The following is a 19,506-nucleotide window of genomic DNA, read 5'->3' on the forward strand; positions in this document are numbered from 1 at the left end:
TCTGTGCTGTGCCTTTTCCCAATGACTACATTTAAATATTTCATCCTGTGCACACAGAACATATCCTGTATCCTAAACTAATTCCATCCCCAAAAACATTGCTTTGCAGACTCCAGACAAAAAGCGGTGAAACATTTTGCAAGGCCTAGTCACTGTTTAACATGGATATTGTCATTGGCAGACATGGAAGCTCTTGAACCCAATTTTTTAAAAAGATTTGTTTATTCATTTGAAAGTCAGAGTTACATAGAGAGAGGAGAGGCAGAGAGAGAGAGAGGTCTTCCATCTCTGGTTCACTCCCCAGGTGGTTGCAATGGTCACAGGTGGGCTGATCTGAAACCAGGAGCCAGGAGCCTCCTCTGCATCTTTCCACACAGGTGCAGGGGCCCATGGACTTGGGCCATCTTCTACTGCTTTCCTAGGCATAGCAGAGAGCTGGGTTGGGAGTGGAGCAGCTGGGGCTCAAACCAGCACCCATATAGGATGACGGCACTGCAGGTGGTGGCTTTATCCACTGTGCCACAGGGCCAGCCCAAAACACAAATTTAAACATGACAAAGAAGCCATAACATTGGATAGGAGGGCACACTAAAGTTTTTTTTTTATTCCATCTGCAAACATTGAATCAAAGTGCAGGGAAGCAGTTTTACTGATTTGTCCATAGAACACTTCCCTCCATAAAAAAATAAAATATGTTATTTTAAAAAAGAAGAAAAAAACATATGCACGGATTTCAAAATAGAAAATAATACATATACAGGGCAGGCGCTGTGGCATAGCAAGTAAAGCTGCATCCCATATGGGCACCAATTTACGTCCCAGCTGCTCCACTTCTGATCCTGCTCTCTGCAATGGCCCGGGAAAACAGAAGATGGTCCAAGTCCTTGGGCCCCTGCATCCACATGGGGAGCCCTGAGGAATTTCCTGGCTCGTGGCTTCAGATCAACCTAGCTCCAGCCATTGCAGTCATTTAGGAAGTAGACCAGTGGATAGAAGACCTCTCTCTCTCTCTCTCTCTCTCTCTCTCTCAGCCTCTGCCTCTCTGTAACTTTACCTTTAAAATAATAAATAAATCTTTAAAAATAATAGAGAGAAAAAGAAAATAATACACATGCAATAATGTAACAATTACACATAGGTAGTATTACCAGTATGGTTAAAAATTTATAAATCAAAATAGGGGTTGAAATAAGTGCATATGTATTTTTATATAAATAAATTAAATAGAGAACTTTAAATGTATATACTTAAATCTTAAATAGGACTACATGAAAGGGATAAAGGAAGAGCTTTGCAATCAGTACTTGCTTTGTATGTCAATCACATAAAATTATAGCATGCCCATGCATTAATTTTGTAATAAAAAGTTAAGTATTAGAAATAAGAAATGTCTTGCTGTCAGAGTCCACCCGACAAACCACACGGAGACGCAGCACTCAGTCAATTCATCACCACGTTTATTGCCTCATCACGTTCCAGGCCAAGGTAGGGGGCCCGGCGATGAGGGACTGGAGGCCGTCTCCCTGGGGAAACTCTTCAACCTCCAGCATCGAGCACACAGAAAGACAAGAATATATACCCCAGGCCCCATACAGATAACATTCATTGTGTGCAATCATGCATAGCACAGGAACAAAGCAAGTTTACAAGGTAGCAAAGATCAGGGTACAAGCTCTGCTGATAGAGCAAAGGACATCATACACCTTCATCAGAAGTCACATCCTGCCTGCAGGAATGTAGGAAGAAAAGTCTTGTGCCTTCAGAACAATAAGCACAGGAAACAGGATTAGATAAGGGACAGCCTCAGCCTGCTGTATCTCATGTCGGGCCAGGGCCACTAGCCCCGACATCTCCCCCTTCTTGTTTATACAAGAATGGCCTGGTGTTTATGGTAACTGGTGTCTACAGTCCAGAGGGCCGCGGGGGAGGATCCATCCCCCACAAGTCCCTCGTGTTAAACGCTGAACGGCGTGTACTTGTGCCTGTCTTAGGTGCCCCACAGCACTTACTCTGCTTACCCGTCATCAAGGATACAGGAAGCATGTCCTGTCCTCTGTCTTAGGTTGCTAGAGAAGCCTGCAAGTGCTTACCCATCGTTGACTACCGGTCCACCCTAAGAACAGTGTAGGAGCAAGTGGTCAATGAGGCAGTTAGGGAGAGAGAGACCGAGGCTTCCACGGCATATCACATACCGCAGCCCCCTGTTTTAGAGAGTGTCCTTGAGGGTATGTACTGTCCTTTTGATAGCCTCTCTGTTTGCACACATTGGAATGGTGGGAACGTTTGGTTGTTTTACTTCACATCAGTCTACAGGCAGGGCTAGGCAGGCAGGAAGGAGACAGAGGTTGTGGGGGCCAGCTCCCCACATGTTGCAAAATCTCATTTTGCAGAAACATGAATTTATTTAAAGACAGCATCACAGCAATAGATTTTTAAAGACACAAAGTAGAAGATATGAAGTACTTCAAAAAGTTAGTCAAAATGGAATTAAAGATAAGTTTATTTTATTGGAAGAAAATTAAAAAGCCATGCAAAACATTTCTGTAAAAAGTTCATGGAAAACATATAGCAAAAAAACCTTGCGGGGCCGGTGCTGTGGCGTAGCAGTTGAGGCCATCACCTGCCTTGCCGGCATCCCATGTGGGCACTGATTCAATTCCTGGCTGCTCCACTTCCAATCCAGCTCTCTGCTGTGCTCTGGGAAAGAGGTGGAAGTTGGCTCAGGTCCTTGGCCCCTGCATCCATATGGGAGACTCGGAAAATGCTCCCAGCTCTTGGCTTCGGATCAGCCCAGCTGTGGCTGTTGCAGCCACCTGGGGAGTGAACCAGCAGATGGAAGTCCTCTCTCTCTCTCTCTCTCTCTCTCTCTGCCTCTCTGTAATTCTGTGTTTCAAATAAATGAATAAATCTTTGAAAAACAAACAAAAACCTCGGCAAAGATCTGAAATGTTTTTCACCAAAAATTCCTCTCAATTCAACCTTCCCATAAAATTTTGATGTACACACATTTATCATTCAAAATTTTAGTGGTGATTATCCCCACTGCAGTGGTAGTATGCTAGATTACATGAACTTTCCTATCTGCTTCAATATGCACTTAACATATTTCATATAACTACTATAAATTACTTTGTAATTTAAAACATGTGCTAGTTAAATTTGTTTTATTAGCATTTGCAGGATGGAAGAATGGCTCATACAGTTACATTATCTTTCAATTATTTTAGGACATTTATAAGAAATATAAACATTTGATATACACATAAAAGTTTTTATATACTATATTTCAGGTGTTGGAAACTCCTTAAGGATATTTATTGCAGTTTTTGTTTAGCTATTGTATCTGTAAGAGTATTTCCCCAATTTTTTGTCTGTAAGCAAAAATCTGGAGCTTCAGAAATTTCCATGTGTTATTCCACATATTCAAGAATATATGTGTATTTATTTTATCAGTGTATTTTTATTCCCACTTTAAATTCCAATTACAGTTATTAATATAACATTAAGTGATTACGTACCACTGCCACTCCTGCAGAATAACGAGGAGCACATATTTTTCCAGAAAACACTGCACCCACATAATCTGGATAATCCCTATAACTAAATAAATAAATAAAATTAATCACTGTAATGAACAATTTAAATTTGAAAATTTCTGATGAATTAAATATGTAGTTCATAAAATCCTAATCGGATGTAAGTTGAAGTGCAATCATTCCACATACCCTTCCAAAGTATGATGATATTATTTAAAAATTGCTTTAAATATGTTTGATTTTCTAAGACATGCAAGAAATACAAGATTTTGATGTCTTTACTGCATTCATCACATTTGGTTATGGTTACCAAAGCCTTTGATCCAAAAAATTTTATTGAATGACAACAAAATATTTTTATTTGTGAATCAAAAATTGTGATTCCCACATAGAACGACTAAACAGTTTTTCATAGGAGTAATTTTATTGTATCACAACTAAATACTATCATTTCATGTCTGAGTATGAATCTAAGCTCAGTCTCATATGACACTATTCCCAAAACATTACATGAATTAGTCCATTTAATTGTCATAGCAACCAGTGATATTGATATTTTTATCCCTATTAAAGAAATAAAACATCAGATAGGCAGTGTATGTAAATCTCTCAAGGCAGAACAATTAAGGAGATGTACTGAAGGACTTGCACTTGAGCATTCTGAATGCAGATCCATATTCTCAAAATTGTACAAAGCACAGATGACATACACATGTGCACACACACACACAGACATCTTTAGAACCCTCCACCCTAACATTCCAGAAAATCTGTGAAGAATTTGCTCATGAATTCTTCAAAAAGGTTACAGAATAATTAACTCCAATATTTTTCAAACCATTCTAAAACATTGAACAGGATGGAACTCTCCCAAAATCTTTATGAGGCTCACATCACTCTGATACCAAAACGGAACAGACACACAAAACAAAAAACAAAACTATAGATTTATAAACTTGATAGGCAGATACAAAGATTCTCGACAAAATATTAACAAACCAACTCTAAAACCACATCAAAAAGATCATTTTTAATGAACGAGTGGAATTTGTCCTGTTCAACACTCAGAACTCAATAAAAACACAAATCACATCAACAGAATGAAAAACAAAAACCATAGGTCACTGCAATATATACAGAGAAAGAGTTTCCTAATTTTAACATCCCTTGATGATAAAAACCTTCCACAAGTTAGGTATAGAAGGAACACGCCTCAAAATAATAAAGGCTATATATAACAAGACAAAATCCAAATAATTGAATGGGGTGAAGTTGTAAACATTTCTCGTGAGATATGGAACAAAATAAGATAAGCACTTTTGCCACATATTCAATATGAGACAGAAGTATTAGAAAAGGAATTAGGGAAATCAAATAAATAAACAGCATAAAGTCAGAAATTAGTAAATCAAAGTCTCCATGTTTGCAAATAACATGATGTTCTATATTGAAAAGCCTATATATATATGTGTGTATATATATATAAGATATATATACATTGTGCTATATATATATACAATAAAATCCTGTAAAAATTGTAAGCAAATTCAATAAAGTTGCAGGTTACAAAACAAATATACAAATTGCAGCATTGTGTATGCTAATTGTTAACTCACTGAAAGAGAAAATAAGAGATCCAATTCAAAGTAGCCAACAACAGAAATAAAATATTTAAGAATAATTTTAACAAAAGAAGTGAAAGATCTCTACAGTGAAAATTACAAAGCTTTGAAGAAACAAACTGACAAGGCTACAAAAAAATGGAGAGACATTTCTCATGTATTGAAAGAAACAATGTCATCAAAATTTCTATATTACTTAAGAATATTTTGATGATATTAATTCTTCCAATTCACAAACCAAAGTTTTTTTTTCATTTTTGTGTCTTTTTCTATTTCTTTCCTTAATGTTTTGTAATTTTCATTGTACAGATTTTTCACATCATTGGTTAAATTTATCCCAAGCTATTTAATTTTTGTAGCTATAGTGAAGGATACTGATCTTACAATTTCTTTCTCAGCTATAGCAGTATTTGTGTATACAAATGCTATTGATTTTTGTGCACTGATTTTATAATCTGCAATACTGTCAAACTGTCTTATGATTTCCAATTGTCTCCTAGTGGAGTCTTTTAGTTCCCCTATATATATGATCATGTCATCTTACAAACAGGCATAATTTGACTTCCTCCTTTCCAAAGTAATCTACAGGTTCAATGCAATCACTATCAAAATAACATTGACATGCTTTATATAATGATAAAAGAAATCCTAAAATTTATATGCAACCATCAAAGACCAGGATAGCCAAATCAGTCCTGAACAAAAATCAACCAAGCTAGAGGCATTACAATACCTGCCTTCAAAGTATACTATAAAGCTCTAATGATCTTTATTTTTTGTCAGTAGAGTGGACAGTAAGAGAGAGAAAGACACAGAGAAAGGTCTTCCTTTGCCATTGGTTCACCCTCCAATGGCCGCCACGGCCGGTGCGCTGTGGCCGGCGCACCACACTAATCCAAAGGCAGGAGCCAGGTGCTTCTCCTGGTCTCCCATGGGGTGCAGGGCCCAAGCACTTGGGTAATCCTCCACTGCACTCCCAGGCCATAGCAGAGAGCTGGCCTGGAAGAGGGGCAACCAGGATAGAATCCGGCGCCCCGACCGGGACTAGAACCTGGTGTGCCGGCGCCACTAGGCAGACGATTACCCTGTTGAGGCACGGCACCGGCCACAAAGCTCCAATGATAAAACAGCATTGTACATACGTAATAACCAACATAGGAATCAATGGACAGATTAGAAAGCCCAGAAATTAATCCATGAACTTATACACAACTGATATTTGATAATACTATCCAGGAAACATACATTCAAATAAGGACAAACTCTTCAATAAATTGTGCTGGAGAAAATGGATATACATTTAGGAGAATGAAAGTAGACCACTACCATTCATCATATATAAAAATCAACATGATATAGAACAAAGAACTAATTTTTTTTTTCAATTCTCTTTATATACAGAAGATCAGTTTAGTATATATAACGATTTCAACAGTTTACTCCCATATAGCAACACAAAATGAAAAAAAAATACTCTTGGAGTACTAGCTATAGCATTAAATAAGAGTGTATAGCACATTAAAGACAGAGATCCCATATAATATTTTTTTAAAAAATTAATTTTCTATGGCATTTCAAATTTAACACCAGGTGTTTTTTTTTCCATTTCCAATTATCTTTATTTACAGAAGATCGATTCAGTATAAAATTAGTAAAGATCTAATCAGTTTGTACCCATGCAGAAACACAAAGTGTAAAAATACTGTTTCAGTACTAGTTACAGCATCACTGCACATTAGACAACACATTAAGGACAGATCCCACATGGGATGTAAGTACACAGTGACTTCTGTTGCTGACTTAACAATTTGACACTCCTGTTCATGGCGTCAGTAATCTCCCTAGGCTCTAGTCATGAGTTACCAGGGCTATGGAAGCCTTTAGAGTTCACCGACTTCGATCTTATTCCGATAGGGTCATAGTCAAAGTGGAAGTTCTCTCCTCCCTTCAGAGAAAGGTACCTCCTTCTTTGATGGCCCCGTTCTTTCCACTGGGATCTCACTCACAGAGATCTTTAATTTAGGTCTTCTTCTTTTTTTCTTTTCCATGGTATCTTGGCTTTCCATGCCTACAATACTCTCATGGGCTCTTGAGCCAGATCCGAATGCCTTAAGGGCTGATTCTGAGGCCAGAGTGTTGTTTAGGACATCTGCCATTCTATGAGTCTGCTGTGTATCCCACTTCCCATGTTGGATCCTTCTCTCCCTTTTGGATTCTATCAGTTAGTATTAGCAGACACTTGTCTTGTTTGTCTGATCCCTTTGACTCTTAGACCTATCAGAGCCATCAATTTTGAACTGAAATTGATCACTTGGACTAGTGAGATGGCATTGGTACATGCCACCTTGAGGGGATTTTATTGGAATCCCCTGGCACATTTCTAACTCCACCATTTGGGGCAAGTCTGATTGAGCATGTCCCGAATTGTACATCTCCTCCCTCTCTTTTTCCCACTCTTATATTTAACAGGGCTCACTATTCAGTTAAAATTTAAACACCTAAGAATAATTGTGTGTTCATTACAGAGATCAACCACTAGTACTAGAACAACAACAACAACAACAACAAATACTAAAAAGGATAAAGTATTACATTGTACATCAACAGTCAGGACAACAGCTGATCAGGTGTCCATTTCACTTAACAGGTTTCCCCTTTGGTGCTCAGTAGTCGGCGATCAGGGAAAACAAATGATCTTTGTCTCTTTGGGACTGGCTTAATTCACTCAGCATGATGTTTTCCAGATTCCTCCATCTTGTTGCAAATGACCAGGTTTCATTGTTTCTTACTGCTGTATAGTATTCTATGGAGTACATCCCATAATTTATTTTTCCAGTCTGCTGTTGATGGGCATTGGGTTGGTTCCAGGTCTTAGCTATTGTGAATTGAGCTGCAATAAACATTAATGTGCAGATGGCTTTTTTATTAGCCAAATTAATTTCCTTTGGGTAAATTCCAAGGAGTGGGATAGCTGGGTTGTATGGTAGGGTTATGTTCAGGTTTCTGAGGAATCTCCAGACTGACTTCCATAGTGGCTTAACCAGTTTGCATTCCCACCAACAGTGGGTTAGTGTGCCTTTTTCCCCACATCCTCTCCAGCATCTATTGTTGTTAGATTTCTGAATGTGAGCCATTCTCACCGGGGTGAGGTGAAACCTCATTGTGGTTTTGATTTGCATATCTCTGATTGCTAGTGATCTTGAACATTTTTTCATGTGTCTGTTGGCCATTTGGATTTCCTCTTTCGAAAAATGTCTATTGAGGTCCTTGGCCCATCTCTTCAGTGGGTTGTTTGTTCTGTTGTTGTGGATTTTCTTGATTTCTTTGTAGATTCTGGTTATCAACCCTTTATCTGTAGTATAGTTTGCAAATATTTTTTCCCATTCTGTCGGTTGTCTCTTCACTTTCCTGTTTCTTTTGCAGTACAGAAACTTCTCAATTTGATGCAATCCCAAATGTTAATTTTGGTTTTGACTGCCTGTGCTCCTGGGGTCTTTTCCAAGAAGTCTTTGCCTGTACCTATATCTTGCAGGGTTTCTCCAATGCTCTCTAATACTATTATGGTTTCAGGTCGTAGATTTAAGTCTTTAATCCATGTTGAGTGAATTTTTGTGTGAGGTGAAAGGTATGGGTCTCGCTTCAATCTTCTGCACGTGGAAATCCAATTTTCCCAGCACCATTTATTGAATAGGCTGTCCTTATTCCAGGGATTAGTTTTGGATCTTTGATCAAATATAAGTTGGCTGTAGATGTTTGGATTGATTTCTGGTGTTTCTATTCTGTTCCATTGGCAAAGACCTAAATTTAAGACCTGAAGACTATGGCTGCTGGAAGCAAATTGAGGGAACCTCTCCAAGGCACTGGAGACAAAGGATTAATACCCAGAATATATCAGAGACTCAAAAAAACTCAACAGCAAAACAACCCCCAAGAAATGGGGAAAAAAGGACTTAAGAAATGGGAAAAGGACTTCAGCAGACAGTTTTCAAAAGAAGGGAAAAGAAGTAAAACAAACATATGAACAAATGCTCAACATCACCAGCCACCAGGGATAGTGCAAATGAAAATCACAATACAATTACACAACACCCCTGCCAAATGGAAAAATCCAAAAGAGTGTAACAAATGCAGGCAAGGATGTAGAGAAAGGGAACACCTTATATATTGTTGTTGGGAATGTAAAGCAGTGCATTCCCTGTGGAAAACTATATGGAGATTTCACAAAAAGAATAGAAATAGAATCCAGCTATCCCACTCCTGTGTCTATACCCAAAAACATGAACACATTGAATCAAAGAGATACCTGCACCACAATGTTTATATCAAGCAAACTATGGAATAGTGAAAATATGGAATCAACCAAGGGTCTGTGATCCGATTAAAAAAGAACATAATAAAAATAATTATGTATACATATATGATGGGATATTACTCAGCTACAAAAACAATGAAACTCTACCATTTGCTTCAAAATGGATGCAACTGGAAGACATTATGTTGAGTGAAATAAGGTGGACACAGAAACACAAATACTACATGTTTTCCTTTATATTTGGGAGCTAAAATTTAAAAGACAAAAACCCTCAAAAACAAAAAAGTAATGCCTGTTTACCAATACTGCTTTACATATAATTTTGTCAATCTTTGTTTTATCTTTGTCAAGCCTATGGTTAAAAATGTTATGCTATCACAGTTTTAATGATCTGCAAGCTCGTATAACCATTTGATTATTCTTTGTAGCCCTGTGTACACTTAACTATGGATTTTTTCCCCTTGTTTATCTCTATTTAGTGGAGTATTAAGCCCTTGACTATTATCGTAATTAAAAATGTTATCTCAGGACATGTATTGTGAAGTAGTGGGTAAACCTGCCATCTATGATGCTGGCATCCCATATGGCCACTGGTTCGAGTGGTAGCTGCTCCACTTCCAATCCATATCCCCGCTAATGGCTTTGACAAATCAACAGAAGATGACCCAGGTATTTGAGCACCTGCCATCCACATGAGAGACCCGGAAGAAGCTCCAGGCTCTTGGCTTTGCCCTGAATCAGCTCTGACCATTGCAGTGAATTGGAGAGTAAATCACCAGATAGAAGACCTCTCTTTGTGTAATTCCGCCTTTCAAATAAAGAAATCATTTTAAAAACTGTTATCTGAAAAAGAAAGGAAGGACAGAAATGAAATGGCACACACTGCCATTTCGTACCTAAGCATCATTTCCATGTTCCAAGAATCTGAGGGTCATGGTTTCTCAGTCCAAGCAATGCAATATTAAAAGAATAATGTAGGTGTGGACACGTGGCCTAGCCATTAATCATGCTCATCAGGACATCCACATCCCAAATTGAAGTGACTGGGTTTGACATCCAGTTCCAGCTCCTGCTAAGGAGGACCCTGGAAGGCAGTATCAAAGGATCAAGTTGGTGGGTCCTTGCTACCCATGGGGGAAATCTGAATTGTATTCTCAGCTATTACCTTTGGTCTCTTGACTACTGTAGTCAATGAATGAAACAATGGAAGGAAAGTATGCCTGTCTGCATGTCTCTTTCTCTTTGAATCTCAAATAAATAAACTGCATCTCAGCGGAAGAAACTTTAAAGTAGAATCCAAGAGGATTAAATGAAAATATATTGTTTATGTGATGCAAATACAAAAAAACAATAAGTGAAGGGCATCCTGAAAACCCTTTCAAAGATGTGTTCTTGTTTCAGAAGATGTGGAAAATAATTGTGGGTTGAGAATTCAAGTTTTCCATTTTCTGATTATGTCTTGGAGTTAGTGTTCCTAAATGCAGGTATAGTAGGTAGCTTGACAATGGCCCTTGACAATGTTTTTATAAATAAAATAAAAACAATATGGGAAACACATTACTTTTTTCATAAAGATATGAAATGACAGGTATTCTGAAAGCAGTACCACCCACAGAAATATAACACTTATAATCTAGTGTGTTTCATTTTGTCATGTGGCTTATTTTATCTTTTAAGAAAGTAAAAATTTATTATTTTATAAAAATAGTTAAGGAGTCTATTGTACCACATATTTACAAAAGTTAATAAGAATATACTACATCCTTAAAATTTCCTAAGAGAATAAATTTTAAGGATTCTCAGACCAAAAAAATGTAGAATAAAGCATATTACTTAGTTCTATTTAGTAATTACCCTATATATATATTTCATTTTGAAATCTTAGATATGGCAAAGATGTGAAATACTTATTTGTCAACTGAATACTCTTTTATTTTTTTAAAGATTTTTATTTATTTATTTATTTGAAAGTCAGAGTTTACACAGAGAGAGAACAAGAGGCAGAGAGAAAGAGAGGTCTTCCATTCACTGGTTCACTCCCCAAGATGGCCACAACAGCCAGAGTTGCGCTGATAGGAAGCCAGGAGACTCCTCTTGTCTCCCACACGGGTGCAGGGGTCCAAGGACTTGAGCCATCATCTGCTGCTTTCCCAGGCAATAGCAAAAAGCTAGATCAAAAGTGGAGGAGCTAGGACAACCGGGACTCGAACAGGTGCCCATACGGGATGCCAGCACTCCAAGCAGCAGCTTTACACACTACGCCACAGCGCCTGCCCCTTTACTTTGAAAATTTTATTTAAGGTATAGAGATTTTATGTATTTCATGTGTTCAGATTTCAGAACACAGTGATATTTCACATCATACCCTCCCTCCTGCTCACAATCCCAAACTTTCGCCTCCTTCTTTCCTAATCCCTCTCAAGTTTTATAATAATCTACTTTCAGTTTACTTTATACTCATGACATTAGCCCTACACTAATCTTAGAATTCAACAAATAGTAAGAAAAAAAAATTCTGGTCAGTGCTGTGAGCAATTATAAAGCTCAAAATGTCAATTTTACTCCCATACATTGCATTCCTATACATTACACTATACATGTACACTCCTATACATTACATAACTCTATTGGTTACCACAGTTCAGGGTAACTGAACTGGTAAAACATGGTATTTCTCTTTTTGGGAATGCCTTATTTCACTAGGTATAATGGTTTCCAGTTGCATCCATTCAGTTCCAAAAGACAGATTTAATATTCCACAGTGTATATATATCATAATTTCTTTATCCAGCACTAAGTTAATGGACATCTGGGTTGATTCTATATTTTAGATATTGTGAATTGAGTTGAAATAAAATGGGAGATACAGACAACTCTTTCATATGTTGATTTCGATCCACTTGGGTAAATCCTCAGGAGTGGGATTGCTGGGTCATGTGGAATTTTCAGCTCTCTGAGGTATCTTCATACTGTATTTGACACTGGCTGTACAACTTCACCTTCCCACCAACAGTGGCTAAGGATACCTTTTTCCTTGCATCCTCATCAACATTTACTGTTTGTTGATTTCTGTATGTGAGCCATTCTAACTGAGGTGAGTTGAATTCTCATTGTGGTTTTCATTGGCATTTTTCTAATGGCTAGTGCCCAGGAACATTCATTCATGTGTTTGTTGATCACTTGAATTTCCTCTTTTGAAAAAGTGCCTGTTCAAATAATTTACCAATTTCTTAACTGGACTGTTGTTGAATTACTTGAGCTCCTTATAGTTCCTGAATATCAATTGTATATATTTCATATTTTGCAAATGTTTTCTCTCATTCTGTCGGTTCCATATTCACTTTGCTCAATTTTTTTTCAATGCAGAAGCTTCTCAGCTTGAAGTAAATTCCATTTCTCTGTTTTGTCTTTGATTGCCTATGCTTCTGGGGTCATTTCAAGGAACTCTTTGCCTACGCCAGTCTGTTACAGAGGTTCCCCAAAGTTTTCCTCAAGTAGCTTGATGTATTTGGTTGTAGGTTTAGATCCTGGATCCATTTTGAGTTGATTTTTGTATAAAGTGTAAGGTTAGGGCTTGTTTCACACTTCCGCATATGGAGATCCAATTTTCCTAGCACCATTTGTTGGAGAGACTGCCCTTTCTCCAAAGATTCATTTTAGCTCCTTTGTCAAAGATTTGTTGGCCGCAGATGCATTCATTGATTTCTGGAATTTCTCTTCTTTTCCATTGGTCTATGTATCTATTTTTTGTGCTAGCACCAGGCTGTTTTGATTATACCTGACCTAGAGTATGTCCTGAAATATGTTATTGTGATGCCTATAGCTTTGTAATTGTTGTATAAGATTGCTTTAGGTATTCAGGGTCTCTGTGTTTCCATGTGAATTTTAGCTTTTTTTATAGATTTGGGAAGAATGTCATTGCAACAGAATTGGATCTGTAAATTGCCTTTGGAAATATGGACATTTTGATTATATTAATTCTCCTCATCGAAAACATGGAAGATTTTTCTATTTTTGGTGTCTTCTATCTGTTTCTTTAACGTTCTTAACTTTCATTGTAGAGATCATTCACCTCCTTAAAAGCATTCCAGGAGATCTAGCTTTTTCTGTAGCTATTGTCAATGGGATTGGTTTTAGAAGCTCTTCTTCAGCCATGGTGTTGTTTGGGTATATAGAGGCTACATATTTGTAGTGTTAACTTTATATCCTGCAACTTAATTAAACTCTTCCATGACTCTCAGGGGAGTCTTTTGGTTCCATTATATATAAAACATGTTATCTGAAATTGAAATGATTTGACTTCATCTTTTCCAATTTGTATTCTTTAAAAAAACTGTTTTTTAATTTTTATTTAATAAATATAAATTTCCAAAGTACAGTTTTTGGATTACAGTGGCATCCACACCCCCATAACCTCCCTCCCACCCTCAACCCGCCCATCTCCCGCTCCCTCTCCCATTCCATTCACATCAAAATTCATTTTCAATTAAGTTTATATACAGAAGATCAATTTAGTATATACTAAGTAAAGATTTCAACAGCTTACACCCACACAGAAACACAAAGTGAACAATACTGTTTAAGTATTATTTATAGCATTAATTCACATTGAACAACACATTAAGGGCAGATCCTAAATGGGGAGTAAGTACACAGTGACCCTATTTTTCATTTAACAATTGAAACTCTTGTATATGACATTAGTAATCACCCTAGGCACTTGTCATGAGTTGCCAAGGCTATAGAAGCCTTTTGTGTTTGCCAACTACGATCTTATTTAAACAAATTCATAGTCAAAGTGGAAGTTCTCTCCTCCCTTCAGAGAAAGGTACCTCCTTCCTTGATGGCCCGTTTTATCCACTGGAATCTCACTCACAGAAGTGAGATTTAGTGTTTTTTTTGTTTTGTTTTGTTTTTTTTGCCAGAGTGTCTTGGCTTTCCATGCCTAAAAAACTCTCATGGGCTCTTCGGCCAGATCCAAATGCTTTAAGGGCGGATTCTGAGCCCAGAGTGCTGTTTAGGACATCTGCCATTCTATGAGTCTGCTGTGTATCCCACTACCCATGTTGAATCGTTCTCTCTTTTTTAATTCTATCAGTTAGTGTTAGCAGACACTAGCCTTGTTTATGTGATCTCTCTGACTCTTAATCCTATCATTATGATCAGTTGTGAACTGAAACTGATCACTTCGACTAGTGAGATGGCATTGGTACATGCCACCCTGATGGATTCAACTGGAATACCTTGGCACGTTTCTAACTCTACCATTTGGGGCAAGTCCGATTGAGCATGTCCCAAACAGTACATCTCCTCTCTCTCTTATTCCCACAGGGATCACTTTTCAGTTAAATTTAAACACCTAAGAATAATCATGTGTTAATTAAAGAGTTCAACCAATTATATTAATTAAAAAATACTAAAAGGGATAAAGTATTAAGTTGTTACTCGACAGCTAGGACAAGGGCTGATCAAGTCATTGTTTCTCATAGTGTCCATTTCACTCAATAGGTTTCCTTTTTGGTGCTTGGTTAGCAATCACCGATCAGGGAGAACATATGATATTTGTCCCTTTGGGACTGGCTGATTTCACTCAGCATGATGTTTTCCAGATTCCGCCATTTTGTTGCAAATGACCGGATTTCTTTTTTTTTACTGCTGTATAGTATTCCATAGAGTACATATCCAATGATTTCTTTATCCAGTCACTGTTGATGGGCATTTAGGTTGATTCCAGGTCTTAGCTATTGTGAATTGGGCTGCAATAAACATTAAGGTGCAGACACCTTTTTTGTTTGCCAATTTAATTTTCTTTGGGTAAATTCCAAGGAGTGGGATGGCTGGATTGTATGGTAGGATTATATTCAGGTTTCTGAGGAATCTCCAGACTGACTTCCATAGTGGCTTTACCAGTTTGCATTCCCACAAACAGTGGGTTACTATCCCTTTTTTCCCGAATCCTCAACAGCATCTGTTGTTGGTAGATATCTGTATGGGAAGCATTCTAACCAGGGTGAGGTGAAACCTCACTGTGGTTTTGATTTGCATTTCCCTGATAGCTAGTTATCCTGAACATTTTTTCATGTGTCTGTTGGCCACTTGGGCTTCCTCTTTTGAAAAATGTCCATTGAGGTCCTTGGCCCATCTCTTAAGTGGGTTGTTTGTTTAGTTGTTGTGGAGTCCCTTGATCTCTCTGTAGATTCTGGTTATTCATCCTTTAGCTGTCGCATAGTTTACAAATATTGTTCCCATTCTGTTGGTTGCCTAGGCACCTCCCTGACTGTTAATTTTGCAGTACAGAAACTTCTCAATTTGATGTAATCCCAATTGTTAATTTTGGCTTTGAATGCCTGTGTCTCCAGAGTCTTTTTAAGAAGTTTGCCTGTGCCTAAATCTTGCAGGGTTTCTCCAATGTTCTCTAATAATTTAATGGTGCCGGGTTGTAGATTTATATCTTTAATCCATGTTGAGTGGATTTTTGTGTAAGGTGTAAGGTAGGGGTCTTGTTTCATGCTTCCACACTTGGGAATCTAGTTTTCCCAGCACCATTTGTTGAAAAGACTGTCCTTGCTCCAGGAATAGGTTTTGGATCCTTGTTCAAATATCAGTGGGCTGTAGAATTTTGGATTGATTTCTGGTGTTTCTATTCTATTCCATTGGTCTATCCATCTGTTTCTGTACCAGTACCATGCTGTTTTGATAACTACTGCCCTGTAGTATGTCCTAAAAGCTGGTCTTGTGATGCCTCCAGCTTTGTTTTTGTTGTACAAGATTGCTTTAGCTATTCGAGGTCTCCTGTGCCTCCATATGAATTTCAGCATCATTTTTTTCCAGATCTGAGAAGAATGTCTTTGGTGTTTTGATTGGTATCGCATTGAATCTATAAATTGTTTTTGGGAGAATAGACATTTTGATGATATTGATTCTTCCAATCCATGAGCATGAAAGATTTTTCCATTTTTTGGTATCCTCTTCTATTTTCTTCTTTAAGATTCTGTAATTCTCATCGGAAAGGTCTTTAACGTCCTTGGTTAAGTTTATTCCAAGGTATTTGATTGTTTTTGTGGCTATTGTGAATGGGATTGGTCTTTGAAGTTCTTTCTCAGCCATGGAGTTGCCTGTGTATACAAAGGCTGTTGACTTTTGCACACTGCTTTTATGTCCTTCTACTGTGCCAAACTCTTCTATGATTTCCAATAGTCTCTTAGTAGAGTTCTTTGGATCCCCTAAATAAAGAAACATCATCTGCAAAGAGGGATAGCTTGAGTTCTTCCTTCCCAATTTGTATCCCTTTAATTTCTTTTTCTTGCCTAATGGCTCTGGCTAAAACTTCCAGAATTATATTGAATAGCAGTGGTGAGAGTGGGCATCCCTATCTGGTACCACATCTCACAGGAAATGACTTTACCTGGCCCAGTTCCAGCTGCTGCAGGCAATTCAGGAATGAATTAGTGGACGATTCATATTTCTATCTTTTTCTCTCTCACATTTTCCTCCCTCCTTCCCTCTCTCTTATCCAAATACATAAAAATTAATAATAAAGACAGACATTAAAAAGCAATTACAGATGGACAGAGTCAATTACAAAAGGCAGAGTCAAGCAGAAGATGGCTCAGATCCACTAGTCTTCAGAAAAAAGGCAAATTAAATGACAATGACAATGATTTATATCCACCAAACTAGCAAAAAAATAAAAGAGCGGGGCCAGTGCTGTGGCATAGATGGTACAGCCATCACCTGCAGTGCCAGCATCCCATATGGGCACCGGTTCTAGCCCCAGCTGCTCCACTTCTGATCCAACTCTCTGCTATGGCCTGGGGTAGCAATGAAAGATGGCCCATGTCCTTGGGCCTCTGCACCCAAGTGGGAGACCCAGAGGAAGCTCCAGGCTCCTGCCTTCAGATTTGCGCAGTTCTGGGCATTGTGGCCATCTGGGAAGTGAACCAGGAGATAGAAGACACCTCTCTCTCTCTCTCTCTCTCTCTCTCTCTCTCTGCCTCTGCCTCTGCCTCTGCTTCTCTGTAACTATACCTTTCAAAGAAATAAATAAATCATTAAAAAGAAGCTGAGAAGAGCAATAACATTTACTAGTGGCAAAGAGATGTGATGGAAACAAATTTACACATGGAAAAGGAAAAATTGACATGCTAGCTGAAAAAAAGGATTAACATATAGCTTTCTATATAAGCATCAATATTTACCTAAGATAAATACATAAGTGAGAGATTTATTGAACGGAATTTACTTATTATTGCTAAAAACTTAATATGAATAAAAGTTTAAATGTACAGTTATAATTGGAAATTATAAAACATTTTAAAATAATGAAGAAAATCCATTAGAACAAAATACTTATAACTGTATTATAAATTTTTGATCAAAATTCATAATACAAACACAAATGTTGCAAAATAAGTCCCATCTCTGTGTAGAGTTAAGAGTATAGGCTCTGGACTTAACAATTTGCGAGTTCAAACCACAGATACATACTATGTCCAAGAGTTCCAAGAAGGCTTAAGTTTTGGATATCTCAATCGCCTTGTACAATGTTGATAAGCAAAGAAATAAGTGTGAGTATTTTTTATATTTCCTGATAAGTAGAAAATCAGCAGGCGGCAAGAATAAAATACAGACTAAATAATCAAGGCTTAAATAAACATATAAAAGCTGTCTATATAAAACTACATAATTATCTCATTATCACTGATCTGTTTTTTCCCCAATCTGAGTACTGAAATATTATGCTTACATGAATAGATATGCAGTATCATGAGGCCTTAAGTTAAGATAAGACTGTTTCCACTTTAAAAATATTTGCAATAATTCATCTGCCTCACCAACTGTAGAAATCTTATTTTCATCTGACCACAACTCCAATGATGACAGCATAATAGTAACTTTAAATTGGGTGAACATCTAATAACAGGAGAGACAAACAAATATAAAATTAATCTTTTTAAGTTTTTGTTCTTATCAAAGCAACACATCTTGTGTCTCATTTATACAGTTTAAAAAACATAATGATATTTCTTTCCCACCTGACCTTGCTTCCTTGCTGCCTCACTTCCACCCTCTCTCCTCATCCATTCTTATTTTCCTTTTAATTTGTGCAATGATATACTTTCAGTTTATTTCATAATCACAAGAATAACCCTCCACTAAAAAAAAACATTCAAAAAGAAGTAAGCAGAAACAACCACTGGTCTTCTAAAGTATAGAAAGGGCTACAAACATAATCAAATCTGAAAATGCCAACTTTGCTCATACACATTACATTTTTTGCAGTCTGTATATTGTTTATGCCAAAATTCATTGGATTTTTAGAAGTCCATACTCATTCCATATAGATGTTTTAATTATTCAGAAACACTCCATCAAGTTAATACAATCTATCCTTTCAAACTAAACATTTTGTCTAATATAAATAGGGAAATACTTACTGAATTTACAAGGCCAATAATCTCAATGAATTTACTTGTTACTATCATGCTATCAGAGCCAAGGTATTCATACTGAAAAACAGAATTAATTTCATATTTCAAAACAATTTGTTACACTGCGCTTTTGAGATTTACTCTATATCTATTCTCAGAAGTTTGCTTTTGGTTCCAACAGTTCATAATAAGACATTAAGCTGGTTCACTCATACATTGCTTGTGGGAGTGTTAACTAGTATGACTACTCTGAAAAATAGCTTGGCAAACACTTTCAAAACAAGTAACAAACTTACCCTGTGACCCAGTCATTGTACTCTTGGGCATTTATCCCACAGAAATGAAAATTTGTACACACACAAAACCTGGATACGAACATCTATCATAGCTTTAGTCATAATAACCCAAACCGGGAAACAACTTAAACGTCCTCTAGTGATTAAATGACTAAATAATCTAGTGCATTCATACCATAGAATACTGCTAAACACTAAAACAGAACTGAAATATTGATACATGTACAACTAGGAAAAATGTCAAGAAAATTATACTGAGTGGAAAACAAATATTCAAAAGAGACTCTGCATATGCAATATTTATTTATG

The 19,506-nt window shown here is 37.2% G+C and overlaps 1 protein-coding gene across 1 annotated transcript in view; it reads right to left on the reverse strand.

The window, feature by feature from the left end:
• The window catches only part of LOC133775471 (disintegrin and metalloproteinase domain-containing protein 32-like), a 140,111-nt gene that overhangs the window by 76,104 nt on the left and 44,501 nt on the right, over positions 1-19,506 (reverse strand). The window contains exons 7-9 of the mRNA XM_062213812.1: positions 18,908-18,979; positions 18,217-18,383; positions 3,519-3,600 (exon numbers count right to left, since the gene is read on the reverse strand). Of these exons, the coding sequence (XP_062069796.1) occupies positions 3,519-3,600; positions 18,217-18,383; positions 18,908-18,979 (321 nt within the window). The remainder of the gene's footprint in view (positions 1-3,518; positions 3,601-18,216; positions 18,384-18,907; positions 18,980-19,506) is intronic.

Source organism: Lepus europaeus, chromosome 16 (genome assembly GCF_033115175.1).
Source record: "Lepus europaeus isolate LE1 chromosome 16, mLepTim1.pri, whole genome shotgun sequence".
Classification (NCBI taxonomy): domain Eukaryota; kingdom Metazoa; phylum Chordata; class Mammalia; order Lagomorpha; family Leporidae; genus Lepus; species Lepus europaeus.